Raw genomic sequence first — 25,528 nt, 5'->3', positions numbered from 1 at the left:
TTCAAGCAAAAGGCACCATTAAAGTTGAATTTCATCTCATATCAGTTCTTCAATTTATAAATACAATCTCATAAATAAATTGATATTTGATCTTCATAAGTTTGGTTTTACAATTTTCTAGAAGGTCATTTGAATTTATCTAGAAGACAATAGTGATGTAATGAAAAACAACCATGGCTTAAATTCTTTTTTTCTAATTTTGTAATTATTTTTGGTTGTGAATTTTTGATATATATTATTATTCTAAGGTTTATTGAGGAGAAAAACCCTTTCAGGGAAAAGCCTAGTTAAGATAATAGGAGAAAAACTTTGCTATCTAATATTACCCATGGCGATTATTTGAATTAATTTTGGAATTTTCCTACAATCTCTTAAGATTATTAACTGGACAAATTTTTATTAAACTGAAATATTTGTTACTGTTTATTTTACTGTAACAGTTATTTCCCCAAGATGATTGTTTTTAGTTTTGATGTAATAAAACCTAGAATATATATCTGTTTCTAAAAAAAAGTACAAAAATATATTTTTATACAAACCTACTGACAGTGATTTGTTAACCTTTCTTTAAAGGAGTATTTTTTAACCAGACAATTTGTATTTCAATGTTTAGAGGAAGGGAAAAATAAAAAAAAGGGGGGGAAAAAAATTTTAATTTTGAGGTTACTGTACCTTGGGATGTCTCTCTGTCTTATTTGTTTCAGAATAAAAGGCCATTTTCATCTAAAAGAAAATCAAGAAAAAATTTTAATCCTTACCAGTCAATGGTCTCATATTCAAAAATTTTGTAACGAGTGTTTTATGTGGACCAAAATCCAAACCAAGGTAAAGACTGTTAATATTATCCCATATGTTTCTTCCATGTTTGTGAAATTGTGAAGGAATAATTGATGCCTAAAGTTTTTAATAAGCCTAGTTGCGAATTGAAATAAAAATCAGCTGTTTTGTTCATAGCCAGGTTTAAAAACCTCTGTAATCTGTGCAGTGAAATCAGAGGGCATACAGTATCTGTATTTGAGCCGCGTCATGACAAAACCAACATAATGTGCAGTCTGATCAGGATCCATGCTGTTCGCTATCAGTTTAACTACTTGTTATAGGGTTTGTTACAAGCGAACAGCATGGATCCTGATCAGACTAGGCTGGTCGGAATCCATGCTGGTCGCAAACACATTATGTTGGTTTTGTCATGACACGGCTCATTTGTTTATAAGTATGCACGATGGAGGTGGGGGGTTATGCAGCATACAGGTTTGTGTGTTGCTCTTACTATTCTGACTTGCTGACTTGCTATTCCTCCATAAATGATTTTGTTAACCTTCTTGAGAGAGAAAACAGGAATGTTGCAGCATCTGTCTTTTATTGACACATTTCATATATTCAGTATAACATAAATTTTAAGATATAATTCAGTGCCTATATCTATTGAAATAATTCAAATATTAATGCTTGTATTATTTCAGTTTGATTGATAGAACAGGATTAATAGTTGCAGACAACTCACAAGTTCACCCGGTTAGTAAAGATAGCTCGGTTAAAAGAGATTATTATGGTTCAACCACAGTCACTAAACAAAAGGTGTGTGTTTTAACATTTTTTTTATTGATGACAGTTTAGAGTAAAACTGTTGGTACCAAAATACTAAGATTGCCTAGTGGTTAAGGTGTCTCTTGATCCAATCTCGATCTAGGGTTCAAGCCATATTTGGGCTATAACCATGATTCTTCATATGACACCATTATTGGTTAGTTACTTGAGAATGGTTCATATAAGCTCTTAACTTTCATTGCAACCAAACTAAAATTATAAATGTTTAAGTTATTGTTATACTAAGAGAGAATGACATCATAAACCAGATGGAGTGATAAATCTTTGTTGGGCTTCACAATGTCATCATGACCAACAAATTCGACTCTAGAACTACTTATTGTGAGAAAGCTGTCTGACTAGGTTGATCGTCTGGTTCTACTCGGATGTCTGCTCTTGCCTGAAATAATGCACAAAGGGACACCTGAGGTCTTCCTCCACCAGTAAAGCTAGAAAGTTCCCATATGACCTTTAATGTGTTGGTGCAATGTAAAACAAAACCAAAAAAAAATCTACTGTCTGAGTTGCAAAGTATTTTCTAGAATCAATGTTTCATAAATATTGTAATGTTGTTATTAGAGATTTTGTAGAATAGGATTATATGGCTATTGTTACTGTTGGAGCTTTAGTCAGATATTAATGTAATCCTATTAATATATAAATATTATACATAATTAAAGTGACAGTAATCCCTCAGAGGTCAGCTTTATAATAGGATGATGATTATTATTAATAATAATAATATCTTTATTTAAAGAAGGTTACACATTAAGAACATACAATAACAATCATATATATCTTATTTCCAATGTGGCCTTCTGAAATAGAAAACAACAACAACAACAACAACAACAGGACATGCATAGGTAGAAAAATGAATGTATACTTAATTATTAATGTCATCTTTCATAAGTAATATATGTCCTACAGTCACATGTAGTGCCGTGCATTATTACAATATTCATACCAAATAGACTTATAACTTGATGTGACACAGCACTCTAATCACAATGTCTCATTCTGCTAGGAAAATATGTAAGACAGTGTTGCAATAAATGGTCTATTTTAATTTGTCTGTCTGAAAAAGGCAAGCTATTATGATCTCCACGTAGTCATTGTGGTCTTACATAAACTTTAATGTAGCCCAAACAATTTTAATGGTAGCGATATCAACATGTAACTTGGAATGATTGTAGTTATCATGGACAAGAGGCGGTTGTAAGACAAGGGGCATAATTTTGAAATTCATAATTTTTGATTTTGTCACTTTGTTGTCGATTGGTGGAGAAAATCACTTTTTGTCCTAAATATATCTTTAAAAGACTTGTCAATCTTTCATTCCGGACAACCATTCATCATTTTTATGGAAATTTTCAAAATACAAAGTGAAATGGAAGTGCAAGCTGATCTTGGTCTGCCCTGGTATGTTTGGCAGAATCAGTTGCTGCCAGCAGGCTTGGTGTTCATTGCCATTCTTTTTGCTATGAATTTTGAAATATTTATTGTCAGTTTCAGGATGATTGCAATGCTAAAACTGAATAGCCAAAAGTATAAGAGCTTGGTCAAGTTGCACAGAATAATAATATCTGTCATATTTTGCGGTTCGGATCGGAATATCCGTCCGGAGGTGACCCGCCCATTGGGCGGTAACGAGGCTTGCCGAGTTACCGCCCATGGGCGGGTGACCGAGGGACGGATATTCCGATCCGAACCGCAAACATATGTCAGATATTTTTTCTTGCATATTCTACCATATTCCATTATATTTTAAATTCTTTATCTTTATTTTCAATGAAAATTTATATCATTACAACCGTAACTACTTTCATTCAACAGCGTATGAATTACAAAATCATTCATAAGGGTAAAATGACGTCATCTTTATCGTGCCATTGTACAGCACGCGACTCATCTGGAACCCCCCATGCCAGATGAAATTTCCGGCATGGGTAAAACTAACGGAAACGCCAGTCTGATATGCAAGAATGTGCAGTCTGACCTGGATCTATACTGATTTGGTTCCAGCATTGCTGCATGATAATGGCTCAAATTAAGCAGTCAAAGATTAAAAAACATTTTCAGTCGGTTAATGTGTACAAAATAAAAGTTATGGCACACCGTATGATTCCAGTTTGTTCATGCTAGAAAATAGATCCTACATGAACTTACATTATGACCGTAAAAAAATTGTCTCGCTGGAATTGATTTGTTTCTTTATGTATTACTTTATAATATCCCACCAAGACAAAACATGACTTTATTGTGTGATTTCTCAAACATGAAACCCTCATTTCCTTGTGGCTTTATCATTTTTAATTATGAAAGATTATATCAAAGTATGTGAATTTGTCTGCTATTGTCTGCTATTGTAATATTCAGTAATATTCAGCATTTACATTTTACATGCAATAAAGTATGATAACATATCCAGTGTTTATTAGTATTGAACGATGGTGAAGATAAAACGTCAATAGTGATTCCCAGAGGCATCTATCAGAATTAAGTTGTTATCATATGTTTTTGTACATAACAGTTTTAACTGGATGCCCAGACAGAATGAAGTAGGGAATAATTCAGACAGGAAGATATTTGCATAATGTTTTAATGATCGTTACGTGGAAACTGTTTTGCAGAGGCAAAATAAGCTGTTAATACTTTCCTCTTCTTAAGTAATACATTAAAATACATAAAAAAAAGAGTTAAATACATTGTAATGGTCTTTAGTGACCGATATTTTATTGAATACATTGTTGTAAACATTAATTTTAATAATGATATACTCAATTGGTCAACATCTGTTCTAAATGACCACATTTTTAATCATACATGATATTTCTATTATGGATAGGCTACGGGATATTTTTCTTTTCTTGTTAAAATTAATGATTTTGTTGATATATATGCTCAACTATCAGAAGGAAAGGGATAGCTGTTGAACTCACCCTGACATTGGTTTGGCAGTCAAATTTTTGTTCAGGTTTTGCATGCAAGTTGGTGCCTCCAAAACTATTGAAACTTTACACTCTTGTTCTCTGTGAATATCTAACATGATGGGCATAAGTTCAATACTTCTTAAGTTTCTTTTTACAGAGTCATGCCCCTCTCCTAGCTTCCAAGCACTGACAAAAGTTGAGCAAGCTGCCTTACAGACCGCTCTTTGCATACTAATAAGCATTGACTTGTTAATTCATGAAACTTAAAAGTAAACTTGCAGTCTCTTTACATACAAGGATTACCTAATGAGAGTGGTGTTATGATTTAATTTAGCCAGATCTATCACTGACTTTTGTTGATTTTTCAGCAAACCAGTAATATGGGTACAAATACACAGACAGATACAGTGTCACCTGTGAAACATGACATGATCAGTTACCAGTCTCCAGATGGTACCATCAGTAACAGGTTACCACCTGCCAATGGTAAGTTTTTCTACCCAATATATCATACTATAGAATAATCTCTACAGTTGAACTGGTCTACATAATTAGAGGAAGTGGTTGGTAGGTAGGTTTAAAATTAAGTTGCATAACCGTGTACAAGGTAAGTTTGTTGAGTTGCTCATAATTTGATTTTCAGTCAGTATGTGACGAAGCTTGTGACGAAGTTTGTCATTGTTTGCAGCAAATTTAGTGATGGAATATTGAAGGAATTGCTACATATACTAGTATACATAGTATACAATGTGTATAAAGAATAGAAATCATTTAGATATGCTCTTTATTCAAAGATAAATGCTTTATTATCATATAGGCAACACATTTATAAGCAAATGAATTATTTTTACCAGAAAGTCATTAAGTACTTGCAGTAAGTTCCGTCTCATAATTCTCATGATGCATTATGTAAATATAGGCAAATAATATCATAGGCGCCTCCATGGCAAAAGTGGTAAAAATTGCTGACTTTCAATCATTTTTGATCCAGCAAGAGATAGCATTTGTATGTAAACTCTGGCTTTTATTTGAAGATTGATGGTTCTGCCCCGTTACCTGTACTGAAAAGCCCTTTTGGTTGTTTGCAATCAGATAGGCTGAAATATCATATGACCTTGACATTTTAAGTGAGACTCAATACTTAAATAGAAGACATTTCCTGATATAATAATGCGATGTTTGCATGTTGAAAAACAATAATATTGAGAAGTGCATGCATAAATATTGAATGTGCCACTACCTTGTTATGTACAGTTATATATATGAAATGATAGTTTTACCTCAGTTTATATATTAACTATTCAAACAAAACCTATATAAACTTTACCAATTGTACAATTAAAAAAAACAACAAAAAACAATTTGATGAAACAATGCCTCAATTGTACTGTATGGATCAATTTTTAAGGTGATTTTGTAGGCAAAATAAGGTTATTTTAAGTACTTTCTGAAGTTTCAGGTTGTACTTTAAAAGAACAGTTTACTGACTGAACAGTTAATTCCAATTAATTATGCTTCTCAGAATACTTTTGATTGACCCTAGAGTTGCCAGTTTTGTCCTTCCTGATGTTTTTCTCATCTTACATACTGGTACTAACCGTTTCTCTTAGCACCTTGATTTATATGACTGTTATCTCAGATATTTGTTTTGTGTCTGCACTTTGCTAGGGTTTCAGTTCGATTGCATCGAAGAAAATGATTGTTTTGAGATAACAGGCTATAAGTATATAGATATTTCTGAGTTTCAACTGTGTCAAAGCAACATCTGGGAGTTTATAATGGTGTTACAGAAATGTTTCATTATGACAGTTATTGTTGAAGATCCGCCATTTATCTGAGCAAGTGTCGACCAGATATAAAAATGATTTAATACATCACTTATTCTCGTACTAGGTGGCAAAAATGCCATGTGGAACATGACCTTGTCCCAACTCAATTATGCGAATGGTAAGCTTTAATGTGGCATTCACTCATATACTCAGCTGTGGTATAGCACTGTTTTATTTATTTTTAAGTTGAATTATTGTAATCTATGATACGTGCTTAAACAGTTTGCTTTATCTTAACTCTTATGTTGATTTCTTTATCATTCTTAACAATATTTTGTTTAAAATAGCATTATGTGACATATAATGAAACTACAACTTTATATGATGAAGAAATGAATAACTGTTTCCTACTTTAGTAGACTCATTTTATTTGGTTCAAAACAGATAACCGCTTGTGAATTTAAACTAAATACTGAATGTAAACTAAATTCTGAATTTAAACTAGATTCTGTTGTCTGTAAATGACTGAGAGTAATTCAGTAAAAATATTGAATCTTGCTTTTTCTTATAAATTGTTTTTACTTGATTACACATACTTATTTAGCAGAAGATGAACATTTTGTTTTGATTAATTTCTTTTTGTCAAAGAGAAAACTGCTTAGGATGTATGCATGGCTTATTATGCTTTATCACATTTTATAGAGTATTATTTAGGGGATACGTTTTAGTAGGGTAGCCTAGAATAATTCCTGGGTAAAGGATATTGATAAAGATGAACAATTAAAGATGTATTCTTGGTTAAGGGTCATGCCCTTGTAAATGCATGTAATTGTTAACCTCGGTTTACAGTTAGTGTTGTTATATTTTTCTGGTCCTTAAGAATTTTTAATTCCAATACTTTTAAGTGTTGACGATTGGCTACTGCTTTAGCCTGAGAGATTAATGCACTTTTATAATATCTCATGAACAATCTCAATCAAATTAAGTCTGCAAATTTCATCTTTTATTTTTTTTGTTTCATCGCCATCCAGAGATTTCCATTTGTCCAGAATTTTTTTAATGCTTTGGTTGATTAAAGTGGGGTGACAAATGTTATACATTTAGATGATTGCCTATTGCTTTTTAAAGTTCAGCACTGTTGTGGTACAATATTGGCAACTTCGCATGGACTTACATGTTGTTTTACCCTCCCCCCTCCCTCCCCCAAATCACTGCCAATTTGGTCGGTCCATGCTGTGCCAGCACAATGTCAAGGTGTCACCCTTGAAGACGGAAGGTCAAATATCAAACAATTTTGTGTTTGCTGCATAAATCCTCTACCCCTTGAAGGGTTTTCTTCAAACTTGGCTCACCTCAACAAGGCAATGTCAAGCCCATGCTTTTACTGTGCAGGCTTAAGGTTAAGGTCACCCTTGAAGGTCAAAATGCAAACATTTTTTGTCTGCACTATAAATTTTATTCTTTTTCAATGTTTTTCTCAAAATTAACTCAAATGTTTTCTGTAAAATCTAATGATAAATACGAGTAATTGTTCAACATAATACACAGTGTGATAGAGATCAAGTGGGTCTATTTGTTGCTTCTGTGGCAGCTCTAGTTATTGTTTTTTATGCCCCTGCCATGTAATGGCCGGGGCATATAGTGTTACCCTGTTCCGTCATTCCGTCCTTCCGTCCTTCCGTCATTCTGTCATCATCAGTTTCCGTTCATTATCTTAAGAACGGTTAGACATATTCAACTCAAATTTGACATATGGATATATCATGAGAAAATACAGGTCAAGTTCGAATTTGGTCATGGTTCGATGATTTTTGGCAGAGTTATGCCCCTTTTACTTTGAAAATAATATGAAATTTCAGTTTCCATTCATTATCTTAAGAACGGTTGGACACATTCAATTCAAACTTGACATATGGATATGTCATGAGAAAATACAGGTCAAGTTCGAATTTGGTTATGGTTCGATAATTTTTGGCAGAGTTATGCCCCTTTTACTTTGAAAATAATATGAAATTTTCAGTTTCCGTTCATTATCTCCCCAATGGTACAACACAATCAACTCAAACTTGACATATTGATATGTCATGAAAAAATACAGGTCAAGTTGGAATTTGGTCATGGTTCGATGATTTTTGGGAGAGTTATGCCCCTTTTACTTTGAAAATAATATGAAATTTTCAGTTTCCGTTCATTATCTCCCTCAAGGTACAACACATTCAACTCAAACGTGACATATGGATGCGTCAAAGGAATGCGCAGGTCAAGTTCAAATTTGGTCATGGTTCAATGATTTTTGGCAGAGTTATGCCCCTTTCACTTTGAAAGTAATATGAAATTTTAAGTTTCCGTTTATTATCTCCCCAATGGTACAACACATTCAACTCAAATTTGACATATGGATATGTTTTTGGAATGCCCAGGTCAAGTTCAAATTTGGTCATGGTTCAATGATTTTTGGTAGAGTAATGCCCCTTTCACTTTGAAAATAATATGAAATTGACAGTTTCTGTTCCTTATCTACCCAACAGTGTCACATATTCAACTTTAATTTGACATATGGATATGTCAAAGGAATGGGCAGGTCAAGTTGGAATTTGGTCATGGTTTGATGTTTTTTGGCAGAGTTATGTCCCTTTCACTTTGAAAATAATATAGATACATCTTAGGAATAAGCAGTTTAAGTTGGAATTTGGTCATGGTTCAATGATTTTAGACAAACTTATCTTTCCTGAATGTTGGAAAAATTTTGAACTTTCAGTTTCACCATTCATTCTTTTAGCCATTATTTTGGCTACAAATATGCAATATGCTATTTCTAAAAGGTTAAGACTGAATAATTTCAGTGCTTTGAACATTGTATGGAAATAGTTTGTGTTAACATTGAAAAGTTTTAAGGGCTTTGAACTTAAAATGAAAAAAATAATTAAAGCACCATCTGAAATTTTGGCTGCATGCGGGGGCATCCGTGGCATGATGACACATTTCTAGTTTTTTGTTTTTTTTTATTCAGTGTAGATTATAGTTTCATTTGAACAGATTTAGTCTTCCATTACAGTAAACACATTATAAATATGCTCACTTGCTTTAAAAACATGTACAAGAAGACAAAACATAAAAACTGAGGGTGAAGATATAAAATATCCATCATAACCAGCTTAAGGTGTAAAATTTCACTAAAAGACCTTTACAAAGCAAAACAAATTGTGGAGTTAAGTGAAGTCAATAAGCTAATAAAATGAATTGTTGCTGATTTAAGTCCAGATTTTAATATTTATATTTTAAATGATTGAATCCTTCACCTGCTGGAACATTAAGAGCCAGGCTAGCCTGCACATTACTTTAAGTAGGTTTCAGGGGGATAAATAGTTAAACATTGAATTATTGATAGTACTGACAGATTGTCACCTCAGTGCAGTAACAGGTTAACTCCTATTTAATTATTTTGGAAGTTAACCCTTTACTGCACTAAGATGATGATAATTTTTTACAAAATAATCTTGTAAGATAGTAAACTCTCATAATTTTATTTGGATTTTTTAGTTGTTTTTGTTTGATTTTTTTTGTATGTGTTGATAAATGTTAAAATATTTGTTTTAGATTTCTTTTTAACCTTTTTTCTAACATTTTTTTTAATTGATGTTGTGTGTTCTTTGTTGTTTTTCTTATTTTTTCTTTTTTAGCTCACCTGTCACAAAGTGACAGGGTGAGCTTTTGTGATCGCTTTTCGTCCGGCGTCCGTCCGTCCGTCCGTAAACTTTTACTTTAAATGACATCTCGTCATAAACCACTAAGCCAATTTCATCCAAACTTCACAGGAATGTTCCTTTGGTGGTCACCTTTAAAAATTGTTCAAAGAATTTAATTCCATACAGAACTCTGGTTGCCATGGCAACCGAAAGAAAAAACTTAAAATATCTTCTTTTAAAAAACCATAAGAGCTAGAGCTTAGATATTTGGCATGAAACATCTTCTAGTGAGTGTCTACCAAGTTTGTTCAAATAAAAGCCCTGGGGTAAAAATTGGCCCCGCCCCAGGGGGTCATTGATTTTCCCTATATACATATAGTAAAAACTTAAAAAATCTTCTTTTAAAGAACCAAAAGAGCTAGAGCTAAGATATTTAGCATGAAACATGTTCTAATGGGTGTCTACCAAGTTTGTTCAAATAAAAGCCCTGGGGTCAAAATTGGCCCTGCCCCGGGGGGTCATTGATTTTCCCTATATGCATATAGTAAAAACTTAAAAAATCTTCTTTTAAAGAACTCAAAGAGCTATGGCTAAGATATTTAGCATCAAACATGTTCTAATAGGTGTCTACCAAGTTTGTTCAAATAAAAGCCCTGGGGTCAAAATTGGCCCCGCCCCAGGGGGGTCATTGATTTTCCCTATATGCATATAGTAAAAACTTAAAAAATCTCCTTTTAAAGAACCAAAAGAGTTAAAGCTAAGATTTTTAGCATGAAACATGTTCTAATAGGTGTCTACCAAGTTTGTTTAAATAAAAGCCCTGGGGTCAAAATTGGCCCCGCCCCGGGGGGTCATTGATTTTCCCTTTATGGTCATTGATTTTCCCTATATGCATATAGTAAAAACTAAAAAAATCTTCTTTTTAAGAACTCAAAGAGCTATGGCTAAGATATTGAGCATCAAACATGTTCTAATAGGTGTCTACCAAGTTTGTTAAAATAAAAGCCCTGGGGTCAAAATTGGCCCCACCCCAGGGGGTCATTGATTTTCCCTATATGCATATAGTAAAAACTTAAAAAATCTTTTTTTAAAGAACCAAAAGAGTTAAAGCTAAGATATTTAGCATGAAACATGTTCTAATAAGTGTCTACCAAGTTTGTTCAGATAAAAGCCCTGGGGTCAAAATTGGCCCCGCCAGGGGGGATCATTGATTTTCCCTATATGCATATAGTAAAAACTTAAAAAATCTTCTTTTAAAGAACTCAAAGAGCTATGGCTAAGATATTTAGCATCAAACATGTTCTAATAGGTGTCTACCAAGTTTGTTCAAATAAAAGCCCTGGGGTCAAAATTGGCACCGTTCCGGGGGTCATTGATTTTCCTTATATGTGTATAGCAAAAACTTAAAAAATCTTCTTTGAAAAAACCCAAATAGCTAGAGTTAAGATATTAAGCATGAAACATCTTTTAGTGAGTGTTTACAAAGTTTGTTCAAATAAAAGACCTGGGGTCAAAATTGGCCCCGCCCTGGGGGTCATTGATTTTCTTTATATGTGTATAGCAAAAACTTAAAAATCTTCTTTGAAAAAACCCAAATAGCTAGAGTTTAGATATTAAGCATGAAACATCTTCTAGTAAGTGTCTACAAAGTTTGTTCAAATAAAAGCCCAGGGGTCAAAACTGGCCCGGCCCCAGGGGTGTCATTGTTTTTAACTATATGTGTATAGTAAAAACTTAAAAAAAATCTTCTTTCAATAAAGCCCAATGAGTTAGAGCTTAGATGTTTAGCATGAAACATCTTCTTATTGGTGTCTACCGAGTTTGTGCAAATAAAAGCCCTTGGGTTAAATTGGCCCTGCAACTTTGGGGGGGGGGGGGGTGCGGGTTGGGGGGCCTATATACAGGTGAGCTACCTCAGGGCCATCATGGCCCTCTTGTTTTAATAACTTCTGACATTGAAATTACAATATTTTAAGTTGTATGAAATTATGTTGTTCCTATAGTTACTGTTGTAACTATAGTTCTCTGTATAAAAAGCTGTGTTGTAAAGTTTGCTCAGATTTTTAGTTTCTTTTTACATTGATAACAAAATTTCATGATGGAGAATATTACATTTTGTCAAAAAACAGAAATAATTTTACTTTGGCTTCAGTTATGTTTATTAAAATAGATGTAAGTAAATAATTTCAGACTAAATTCTAATGTTTCAAGATTTTTGCATGTTAGATGTTCCAACAAAACATACTTGATGGATATGACAACAAAGTTTGCAGCTTTCACTGTATAACCCACTGACTCTGAAACTGAAACAAAGAAGTGTGTTCATTGAATAGTTAAAGGGAGACACAGGCAAAATTTTCATTTCTTTGTTTTGAATTTTTCGTTCCTAATTCTGTAAATGGCCTCAAAATAAATATATTAGACAGTCAAAGGAACAAAACTTTTCTCCATATAAAGAATAAAATGGCGGTTTCCTAACCTGACCCGCGTGGGTCAGGTTAGAGCGCTTGGATTTCACAATAATTGTCACAGTGAACTCTGGAAATGTTAAAGAACATGTCAAATGAATGATTTAGGTTTGTTTCAAGCATACAATATCCACAGTATCTGTTAATGTAACTTCAACGATTTGTCCAAGTCACCTGACTTGTTTTAAAATTATTCGGTGATTCTATTGGCGTCTAAATTTTGTTCAACATATATAAATATATTCATGCTTCAAATCCAAAATATATAGAAATTGAACAGAAAGTTGTGCTGAAACTTTTAGAAATGTCATTTTAGCTTGAGGTGAGTACAAAAGATCATTTTAATATTTTTGTCATTATTTTGCCTGAATATCCCTTTAAGAGTAATACCAATTTTATATCTGTGTTGTTTTTTCCTAAAATCTTTCTGTTGTGTTATCATGTTACCATGGACACTTAATACTGTCTAAACTTTGTCCTTGTTTTGTCTGTTAACTTGTTTGATTGCATTTAACTGAAGAGATTGTTAACATTCTGTTTAAAATAAAACAAAAGTTGTTGAACTAGTAAAAGAAATACTTGTACATCATAATTATGTAGTTTAAGAATGAAGGATACACCATTGTCATTCTAGTTTACAGTATTCCAGACAGTTTAAGTTAATACTCAGGGCTTCCATTAAGTCCCAAAATTCGAATGTCAATGACTGCAAAATGTCTAACACTGGAAGTCACATATAGGTAAAGAAGGAAAAGGGTTATATTTTGTAAGTCACAAGCCAAAATCAAAAGTAAATGACTCCAAGATTTCCACTAATGGAAGCCCTGATACTGCAATATGCCTGTAGACAAGCACTCACTGTTAGTGCTCAAAAATGTAAGATTACCTAACTTCATAAATGTACTTCTTATATATGAATATTTGAGCCCCGTCATGACAAAACCAACTTAGTGGGTTTGCGACCAGCATGGATCCAGACCAGCCTGCGCATCCGTGCAGTCTGATCAGGATCTATGCTGTTCGCTTACAAACCCTTTAACAAGTAGAGAAACTGATAGCGAACAGCATGGATCCTGATCAGACTGCGCGGATGCGCAGGCTGGTCTGGATCCATGCTGGTCGCAATTCAACTATGTTGGTTTTGTCGTGACGTGGCGCAATTATGAATATTTGTTGTACAGTCTACATGAGTTATTTATAAGATAAGAGGATAGTTGTGTAGAAGGGAAAAGTGAGATTAATTGTTCTATGTATGTTGTAGGGGATGTGTTTCCCAAAACTACATAGCAGTTTCTTACACAAGGTAAGGTCAAATACACTAGCTATTTCTGTAGACAGATTTTATTTTTTTTATATCTATCACATCATTCCTAGATTTCTAGATTTTGTATCTGTGTGTGTAAGTGTTCAAAAATAACATGGATTTCAGTGTTATATTGATTTCCTAGCTCAAGTGAGATAATAATACTTAAGTCTCATGCAGATCACAAAGTGTCTGTCTTTGATTTGATGCACACCTTATATATATTCTTTAAACCAAGATAAACTTTTTTCAATCCTGATTAAAATATGTCATTTTACTGACCATCTCTTGATCAATTCTTGAACTTTTAAGTTAAATTCTTAATGTTAAAGATATTTCTTAATCATTATTGCTGAAATGCTCACAAATAAAACAATGATAGCAGGCTCAAATTCAAACAAAATTTATTTTACTTTGTTATTATTAGGTGAATTATTGAGTAAGATAATATAATGTTTCCGAAATTAAAAGAATACCAGCCAAAGTTGTCATTCAAAAATTTGAATACTAATATAGAATTAAATACATATTATATAATATATAATTAATGATACTTTACCACATAGCAGAGCTGTCTTTCTTCAATTTTTGAAATGTTACATTGAAAGTGGAGTTTATATAACTTTTAACAACAATAGATTGTTATCAAAAATACAAGTTTATTCCATCTATGGTAATTTCTCCTATGCTTATAGATGTGATAGTACATGTAATTGTTTGGGACTTGCAGACACATGAGAATTAAAATTGATTTAAAATTAATTTTTTTCCTTTCTCTTACTTCTACAACATTACTCACTTTAATTTTTTTTTTAAATCATTCTAACTTCAGTTTTTGTATTGAAAAATTAACACGTATTGCATTAACATTACCCCCCCCCCCCCCTTCCCTTTTATCCTTTACTTCAAATATACATAACCAGAAGCTAGCTTACATTATTAGCCATTCATTTTTTATTTTTCTAGATTCATTTTTTAAATACCGAAATAAACAAGTTTGAGTGCATTGTAGAATAATGCATGGTTCAAGTTCTAATGTGCAGGAATATAATCATGAAGGACAAAATGCCTGAGTTAAATTACAATTAATCATTTGAATGATAAATTGTGCATTATTATAGTATAATGCAAGAATAATTAAAGCCTATTTCCATTCTTATATGCTAATAAAAAAAAGAATTGATAAAAATACGTTTATAGCATAGAATTAATTTTCCTGATATCATTTGGTTTATTGACACCATATCTGACGTCATATGATTTGTAAGCATATGTTTTTTTTTCTGTGCATATATTGTCTAATGCACTTGATTGTCCTTTTTGTTTGATAGGGGAATAGTGTGAACTGTGTTAGAATAAATAATGAAGAACCCTTTAGGTATTTAGTAGATTATATATAAATGATATGACTGTGACCTTGTGGTCTGTCCAACTTTTACTCACTTGAAGTCTAAGAGGTAGAAATTGGCACTTGAGGTAAATATTTTCACTTTATCAATTAAAAGGTCTTTGAGATAAAAACTACCACTTTAGGAATTTTAGGCTAAAGATGTCACTTGAGGACTTTAACAGCTAAAATTTAACTCTGTATTATGTTATTATTTTGACAACCTGTGTGAAAAATTCAAAACTTGAAGCACAACATGACAAAATTTAATTTTGATAAAAGCTACAGTCGGGTACCTATTATATAATTTACAGTCTAATTTTCATTATATAATTGTATTATGTCACAGTCTGTATTGTTGTGATATATCAATCTTTTCAAGCATAAATTTTTCAGCTAAGGGAAACATAGAAGTATACTCCATGCAGACATTAGATGTAAATCCTCCGTGGTCGAGGGGTTAGAGTCGATGACTTCTAATCCAGTTACCTCTCTGGCGTGGGTTCGATCCCCGGGAGATGCTTTGGTAGTTTAGCGCGGAGGAAGGTTGTCTAGTACTGGTGTAATTCTCCAGGAACGATGGTTAGGAAACTACCCGCCTATATGACTGAAATACTGTTGGAAAAAGGCGTAAAATGAAACAAACAAACAAACAAACAGATGTAAAGCCTACATCTCATTAACATTTAGTTAAATTTCTGTTTATATCAGTGCATGAATATAGATTTAATTTGATGTTACTTTAGATAACAATCAGTGTGCCTTTGCAACATGAATGTTATTTCCTAAAGACAGTTGTATATAAATTTTAGTTCCTCTTTTGTTAGATATCTTACTCACTTAAACATTGGCATTTGTGTCAGCATTAGTAACATTTAATGAAGAAATAATATGTGGCTTAATTTCTCAAGAATCACTTATTGTGTTTTATTGAAATTTCACATATTTCTTAGATTTTTATTCAAAATTCAAGACCCATAACTCTGGCATGGTTTTGAACTGAATTAAGCTGCTTTGTTAATTATACCCCCAAAAACGAAGTTTGGGGGGGTATATAGGAGTCACCCGGTGGTCGGTCGGTTGGTCGGTCGGGCGGTAGGTCGGTCCAGACGTCCGTTGCATTTTCCTTGTCCGGAGCATAACTTGAAGACTAATGGTTGGAATTCAATATAACTACATACAATGGTCAAGCACAATGAGAGGAAGTGCAGTGCACAAGAACAATAACTTCATCTTGACAAATTACAGAGTTATTGCCCTTTGTTACTTTTCCTTGTCCAGAGCATAACTTGAAAACTACTGTTTGGAATTCAATACAACTTCATACAGTTGTCAAGGACATTAAAAGGAAGTGCAGTGCATAAGAGCCATAACTCCATTTTGACAAAATACAGAGTTACTGCCCTTTGATACTTTTCCTTGTCTGGAGCATAACTTAAAACATACTGGTTGAAATTCAAAACAACTTCATACAATGGTCAAGCACAAAAAGAGGAAGCGCAGTGCACAAGCACTATAACTCCATCTTCAGTATTTATAGAGTTATTGCCCTTTGTTCCTTTTTTTTGTCTTTCTGGACTTATTACAGAGTAAGTCAATAAAACTTCATCAATGGCCAACCACATTGAAAGGAAATGCAACATACAAGAACCACAACTATCTTTAATTGCCCACAACCATAACTCTATATTTCAATTCTTTTACAAGGTATTATGTTACTAGTAACATCCTCATTTCCAAAGCAGTCTTGTGGGGGTATTAATCACATTTAGTGATAGTTCTAGTTTTGAAAAGATTTGTTTGATTCTCATGTCTTAGAAAGTTATTACTATCAAGCATTAGGAATTCAAGGACTTAATTTTTATGGACTTCTATCATGAAAGTTCCATAGAAACTTCACAAGCTGATGATAATCTAATTGTAACAAAAGAAATTGTTATATAGTCATTTAAGACTTGGTTCACTGAGAGTAGTAAAGCTTCATCTTATAATATTAGCTTGTATATTCATAAATTGTAACATTTGAATTCACATATTTACCAATATGTATTTTCCCTGTAGTTCTGTAGCTGTAGCTATCAATATACCATAAACAGTAACATAAGCTTGTGTTAGTCATCACTTATGATATACATATAAAACATATGTTTATAAGCCTATTATTCCCTCTATATCATCTTTATAATACACATGACTTAATTTAATGACCTTATTTTATTAACTAATTAATGATTAGTGACTTGTTTGCTTAGTAATAGAAAGAGCATCGAAACACGAGGCTATCTGTTTCATACAAGGGGGCGTAGCCCCCGAGTATTCATCAGATTGCCGAGTGTTTTGATGTTCTTTCTCTTTTGTATCATTATTAAGTCAAACATAAAAACAGGTTCCCTGTTGTCACAATATGAAACCCCATGAAAAAGTAACCAATGACCATGCATCTGAATATGATATTTCTGTCGCTTTCCTTTTCTCTGCCGTCACAATAAGTAAACCCCAGCAAAAATGAGCCAATTAATGGGCATGCTCTGGAGTGCGGGTAACTAATACCTGCACTCCAGTTAACGCACTGTGCATGTATATGTATACGATTTATCTCTGACACATTTTCAACAGAAAGGTCCCGCAACTATGATACAATGTATAGATAAAGATTTTGAAGAAGTCTTTCAATTTGTTTCAAGTTATGCATTTTATAAACTAGTAAAAAGAAATATATAACCATGACACTAGAACTCAGCACTTTATATACTTTCCTATAACACTAACCCTATATATGTTAGTTTGTTCATTAGTGATATAATCCAGATCAGTGTTTGCTAATTGCAATTTTCAGTCAGACTTTATCAGTATAATGAATGGTACTTTGATATTTCAGACCAATATTGCACAGATTGATGTTGCAATAGACAATTTGACTTGCTGGAACTGAAAGTGGTAAGCCTAGGCCACCAGTATAAAGTCTGGCCAGATAGCATTTTCGTACATTGTGTCCAGGCTCTGTACTGTTGGTTAAAGTTCAATTTTTATATTTTGTTATTTTGAATGGACTTTTCCATATCCAGGGTAAATCCATTACACATATCCAGGAGGTTAAAGGTCAAGTATAACAAATCAATCTGTAGACTATCAGAGATAATCCATGAGGTTTCATCATGGAAGTTCATGTAGTGTGTTGTATTATATGACTACCTTGATTTTATATTATTTGATAAATTTTGTTTTTTTAATTTCAGAGTACACATCTAGGGGTCTCCCTCATCCAGAAGTGGTTTGGTCCAGACTTGATGCTAAGCAACAAGAATTAGCCAATCAAGAAAGTGTTGTAAATTTCTCAGCCAATCGTAAGCTAGTTCAGCCAGCCAATCAGAACATGACTATTAGCTCGGCTTATTCAATGGAAGACTCTCCAGAAAACCATGTGACCAGCAGTCAAAATCATCTTGTCACAGAAACAGCATAATCATTTTGTAAATAATTCTCAGATAATAAATCTTCATTGAGTATAGTGTGTAAAGGGATATATTGTAGTGTGAAATCTTGTCTTTCTTTAACTTGACTGTAATTATTGACTGTAATTATTACTTGATAGTTAATTTAACTGTAATTATTACTTGATAGAATTGTCCTTACTCAAATTTAGTTGTTTTCCTCCTTAATTTTATTAGATAACTGGATATATGAGAACTGTCCCAATAAGTTATGGACAACAAGGTTTTGAGCATGCATAATGTTAAAATACCACTGATATCTAATATGCCTTTTGTTGAGAGTATTTGCAAACAATCAACCTGATATTGTTAAATTTGATCACACAGAACTACAAGATTACCTGGTAATGTGATGTGGTCCACACTGAAACGTCATATTAATATTATATGTGATGTTAAGCCAATATTTGTCTTTTTCAAATTGTCAAAATATTCACCCCTGTTAAAGGTACTTGTTCAATATTCAATTATTCAATATTGAGCAACCCTCTTTTCGTAGACAAGTACAAAAATTGTCCTTCAAAGTAATATTCACAGTAGATTTTCCACCATCTAAAACTTCTGACGTGTTGCGAACTGTTCAACAGCTGTCTTAAATAACGTTCTCAACTGTGTTCACTTACTGTTAATGATTGCTTGACTGCTGGCATCCCATTTTTGCTACTTCATTGTAACTTGTTGCATAATTTTATCACATATGCGTATCAGTTGGTGCCATTTCACATTCATAGCAGAAATTGTGAACTGCCTGCTTGTTAGAAGCTTTGCCAAACATTACCATTAATATTGTGCTTTTATGAACACAACATAATGTATATATATAGTAAAACAATCACTGTAAACATGTTGTGCATGTTGAGTTAAATTGCGCCATATGACAAATGGTAAATTCCAATGTCATAGCAATTGGTGGATTTTTTTTAACATTCACAACCTTTTGTAATGTTTTCAAGATAATGAGTTGGGTTTGTAAAATGACAAGTTTTGGTGTGGGCTGCATACACATTCCTTGGATGTGTATTGATGCTTTTAGTATATTATAATATATTGTATATGATCTTGTAATATTTTTTATTCGACATAAACCGATGGATAAATATGTATGCAAAATTAATCTAGGTTCAGGCATTATTTTTTTGTTACACAGCCATGTCCATTACTTTTTGAGACAGTTCTTGTACTATATGTTAAATTAGATTCATAGTAAAACTGATGTAACTTGTACAATAAGTTAATTTATTATGAGTGTAACATTGATATGATGACTAGATTACTTCAAAGAGGTATTTTATTTGAAATCATGACATTTTTAAAGTTGTTCAGTAAATATAGATTTTAATATGATCAAGTAAGAAAACATTTTGAACCTTTGGTAGTAAAGGGTATTTTTTGTATTTGTGTTAAATGTTAACAGGTGCAATAATGATGTTGACTGTAAACCAGATAAGGTATCTTTGAAGTAAAAGTAAGGTCATATCTTCTTATTAAAATAATTTGTTGAAATATTTTATCTGCTCAAAGTAGAAATCCATAAAAACAGTGATTTTATATCTGCATGTTTTTATTTTAAGTGTGAAATACTTCAACCAATCTGTGAGCTATTTCCAGTTGTTGATATTCCTCTATTATATGAGCCGTGTCATGACAAAACCAACATAATGCGTTTGCGACCAGCATGGATCCAGACCAGCCTGTGCATCCGCGCAGTCTGATCAGGATCCATGCTGTTCGCTTACCAACCCTATTACAAGAAGAGAAACTGATAGCGAACAGCATGGATCCTGATCAGACTGCGCAGATGCGCAGGCTGGTCTGGATCCATGCTGGTCGCAAACACACTATGTTGGTGTTGTCATGACACGGCTCAATTATGTTTATTGTTATTTTATATTGTTCAATTAAGACGGGACCATGATCAATGCAAAAAGTGTTGAAACCTTAGTCAGTATTTTTTATCATGTACAAAAGTTATTTTATGAAAAGTTTGGCTTTAAATAAATTCACATATACACACTGCTTTATCTCGAAAATGATGCGTAAAAAATCATGTCATGTAATTTAATGTAACAATACTATACTTCATAATATTATCATATGGGCATTTTACCATTCTTAATCAAATTGAAAAATAAAAAGCTGTCATAAAATTAGCGGTAAAGTTTTTGTAGTTGATTTTTGAAATGGAAATAATACAAGTTTTAGCAAACTACAAAATTGTGAAAATGTGAGATATAATTTAGGAAAAATTGTTTTACATAAAGACTGTTTATAAGCACTCTATATTAGAAGGAACAAAAATTTGGTAAATGATTTTATGTAATTGTTAAAAAAGAGTATATGGTTGAAATACAAATTGTTGTAAAAAGTACAAGGTAATTGATGTTGTGAAATATCAAGTTTGACATATGAATTTATATGTTTACATCTGTAAATTTTTGACGGATAAAGAATTTTTGTAAATTCTATCGCAAAGAGTTTATCAGTGTGTAAACTTATAGCCCTTAATTCTTTATACATACATACATAAATTTATAGACATACTTTCTGAAATTTATGGAAAAAATGGCATAATTCAGAGATTTTATTCTCCATATGTCACCTCAGTGCAGTAATGGATTAACTCCAATTAAATTTCAATAGGAGTTAAGCCGTTAATGCTCCATAAGGTGACGATATACTAATCATAAAGTAATATGTTGAGAAACGTTAATTGGTAGTATAATAAATGATGATGATGTTGTATGGAAACATGTATATAAGATGTTTGGTATATTAGAGTATAATATGATATTGTTATTGGGCTTCTTGTGATATTACCCCTGTTGTTGTCATTGTTTGCTGTACAGAAAACAGCTGTATCTTTCTCACATCTCATAAATGTCTTCTTTTTATTATTATTATTATCAATTTATAGATATAATGTACATGAACATCCTCGCAGAAATGTTGGTATAATTGAATTATTGTTTACCTTATAAATATAAATAACAGAAATGTTGGTAAATTGGTGTCATCGTTTATTTCCAATATATATGTAATAATGTATATGCTTGTTATAGCATTAATTCAGTTGTTTATTTACATGTATATATGTTGACTGTTTCATTAGAAAGGTATTTCAATCATTTGGAACAAGTATGTTGATGTACTAGAGATGGTCCTGTACTTTTATAGAAAAATAATTTATAAGAAATGAAGGTATCAAATGAAAAGAGCAAATAACCAGTCTATAATACTCTATATAGTATATTTAGTAACAAGAAGCAATATTGTCACTGTATTGGTTTTAAATTTTTACAACAGCATTGACAGAAGGGTTAAAGATGCAAGTTATTTAAAAAAATGTAAGGTGGTGGGTCTTAGCTTGATTTGTTAATTAGATAAAAACAAATGTAAAAATGTTATTACTATAAACAAATACCTACCAGTAATGTATGTACATGTAGTAAATGAAAGACCAATGTGTTATTATGACTGTTGAACAGTACTAACAGAGAAAAGCTAAGTGATAAAAAGATCTTTAATTAACATATTGACTTGTAAGATATAAATATTTGTGGTATTTTGATGAAGTTTCGGAAAATTTTATTTTGTTCTTGTCCTCGTTTATGATATTTTTTAGCTCACCTGTCACTTTGTGACAGGGTGAGCTTTTGTGATCGCTTTTCGTCCGGCGTCCGTCCGTCCGTCCGTCGTCCGTCATCCGTAAACTTTTACTTTAAACGACATCTCCTCATAAACCGCTGAGCCAATTTCATCCAAACTTCACAGGAATGTTCCTTTGGTGGTCACCTTTGAAAATTGTTCAAAGAATTTAATTCCATGCAGAACTCTGGTTGCCATGGCAACCAAAAGAAAAATCTTTAAATATCTTCTTTTAAACAATCCTAAGAGCTAGAGCTAAGATATTTGGCATGAGACATCTTCTAGTGAGTGTCTACCAAGTTTGTTCAAATAAAAGCCCTGGGGTCAAAATTGGCCCCGCCCCGGGGGGTCATTGATTTACCCTATATGCATATAGTAAAAACTTAAAAAATCTTCTTTTAAAGAACCGTAAGAGCTAGAGCTTAGATATTTGGCATGAAACATCTTCTGGTGAATGTCTACCAAGTTTGTTCAAATAAAAGCCCTGGGGTCAAAATTGGCCCCGCCCCAGGGGGTCATTGATTTTCCCTATATGCATATAGTAAAACTTAAAAAATCTTCTTTTAAAGAACCCAAAGAGCTAGAGCTAAGATATTAAGCATGAAACATCTTCTAGTGAGTGTCTACCAAGTTTGTTCAAATTAAAGCCCTGGGGTCAAAATTGACCCGCCCCGGGGGTCATTGATTTTCCCTATATGCATATAGTAAAAACTTAAAAATCTTCTTTTAAAGAACCATAAGAGCTAGAGCTTAGATATTTGGCATGAAATGTCTTCTAGTGAATGTCTACCAAGTATGTTCAAATAAAAGCCCTGGGGTCAAAATTGATCCCGCCCCAGGGGGTCATAGATTTTCCCTATATGCATATAGTAAAAACTTTAAAAATCTTCTTTTAAAGAACCCAAAGAGCTAGAGCTAAGATATTTAGCATGAAACATCTTCTAATGAGTGTCTACCAAATTTTTTCAAATAAAAGCCCTGGGGTCAAAATTGGCCCCGCCCCGGGGGGTCATTGATTTTTCCTATATGCATATAGTAAAAACTTAAAAAATCTTCTTTTAAAGAACTCAAAGAGCTAGAGCTAAGATATTTAGCATGAAACATGTTCTAATGGGTGTCTACCAAGTATGTTCAAATAAAAGCCCTGGGGTCAAAACTGGCCCCGCCCGGGGGGTCAATTATTTTTCCTTATATGTGTATAGCAAAAACTTAAAAATCTTCTTTGAAAAAACCCAAATAGCTAGAGTTTAGATATTAAGCATGAAACATCTTTAAGTAAATATCTACAAAGTTTGTTCAAATAAAAGCCTGGGGGTCAAAACTGGCCCTGCCCCAGGGCTGTCATTGTTTTTAACTATATGTGTATAGTAAAAACTTTAAAAATGTTTTTTTTAAAAACCCAATGAGCTAGAACTTAGATGTTTAGCATGAAACATCTTCTTAGAGGTGTCTACCAAGTCTGTTCAAATAAACAAATAAAAGCCCATGGGTAAAAATTGGCCCGGGGGTGGGGGGCCTATATACAGGTGAGCGACCTCAGGGCCATCATGGCCCTCTTGTTTTTGTTTTGTTTTTAAATCATAAATGTTTTAAATATTTTGATGATACAATTAGTAAATACTATCAGGTATTTATATACATGTAAATACTGACCATGTTGTTTATCATCAATCATCTTATAATGTTGCATTATTCATGTGCCATGATATTTGTGATGAAACATTCCGTAGTTTTTGGTGTGAATGCTACTTTGTAACTTTTTGACACATTTTTACATTGTTTCAGAAAATGTGTGGCATTATATTATTACAAATTTAACAGGGCATGTTGTTAATGTATTACAAAAAATGATTATCAATTATTATCCCAATTTTTCCTTACTGTAACAAACACTTTGGTATTAACACAATCTTCCGTTTTTGTTTATATAGTTGTAGGATACAACTAAACTAAAAATATACTTAGGGTATCCCATGTTATTGTATGTGATAGTGTAAATGTTTATCACAAAGGTTAAAATTCGACAAACCGTTGTACTAGAACAAAAAGACAAGATAATTACAAATATGCTTGCTTCATTAAATAATGTGATAAAGCTTTTTTTGGGCTGCTGTCGGTGATTCTATTCTTAGATAAAAAGAATCATTTATGAAATATAATTGATATTTAGAAGAAAAAGTAAAATAAAACAATTATCTTTGAGACAGTGTTTCATCTAAAGTTTTTCTTTACTTTTTCATTCTTTTGGAAAGAAAAACATTTGATTCAGTTAAAAAAAACCTACTGTTACACTACCATGTTTAAATACATTGTAGACATAAATAATTGCTTATATTTAAATTTACAATTTTATTAAAAAGAAGTGTTACTATAAAAATCATTCTGAGATGATGAATACCTCTTTGTTAAAACAGGGTGTGTTTATGATCATGAATTGTTGTAAGAACTACTTGTATTATCATTTATGTTGTATTAATATGGTATATCAGAGGTACATGCTTACATGTTTTTTCTGGAGTGATCATTTCTTTGTTAACGATTTTTTATTTGATTCCACATTATAAGTTAAGCATTAGGAAGGTTATTTGAAAATTGAAGAGTAAACAGTGTACATGTATGTATAAATGTAGGGTTTTGCTCGACACTACTTTTTATCAGTCAAGTTACATCAATTGATAAGATGGCTTTTGTTGAGTAGATTTTTATTAAGACGCTTAAAATGTTATTCATGTTACGTTCATAGTGTTGAAAGAAATTGTAAATGAAAATTTGCCTAGAAAAAAAAATCTTTTCGTCAAAATAACAGCATTGAGAAAGATCTTTTAACGTACAAAACTGTATGAACTTGTATCAATAAATCCATTCTAATGTATTTGAAGTGCTAATGAAATTGAAAATAAGTTTTCTATATAACTGTGTATAGATAAGTGTTTAATGTACCGATAAACAGTTTATATGGCATTTTATAGGACTATTCAAAATCATTTTGTAAAAGAAATCAGTACCTAAGTAACTAGTCAGTTTGTAATTATTTTTTATTCACCATTTGAATATTATATTCAGTTTTGTCTACATTTTGAATTTGTATTATGGTTTTACATTATTTTCATTTATTTATTTGCAGTCATTCTATTTTATCATTGCACTCATTTGTATCGTATCATCAGTTAGGAAATAAATAACATGGGGAAGTAACCCAACATATTATTCTGATTTTCATTAAACATTTATGATCTCCCCTTGCAGCAATTTGTTTGTC

General features: G+C 32.3%; 1 protein-coding gene across 1 annotated transcript; it reads left to right on the top strand.

Annotated features, from left to right (window-relative positions):
• Window positions 1-1,463: 1,463 nt before the first annotated feature.
• On the top strand, window positions 1,464-25,528 carry LOC132734054 (uncharacterized; the record flags this gene model as incomplete). The annotated part of the gene is given in 4 exon segments (XM_060720750.1): window positions 1,464-1,578; window positions 4,889-5,006; window positions 6,414-6,467; window positions 18,370-25,528. Coding segments are annotated over 3 exon segments (387 nt in total). The 3' UTR covers window positions 18,597-25,528.

The sequence above is a fragment of the Ruditapes philippinarum genome, unplaced genomic scaffold (genome assembly GCF_026571515.1).
Source record: "Ruditapes philippinarum isolate M1 unplaced genomic scaffold, ASM2657151v2 ctg4571_1_1_1_1, whole genome shotgun sequence".
Lineage (NCBI taxonomy): Eukaryota > Metazoa > Mollusca > Bivalvia > Venerida > Veneridae > Ruditapes > Ruditapes philippinarum.
This window is presented reverse-complemented; position numbering and strand designations above follow the sequence as displayed.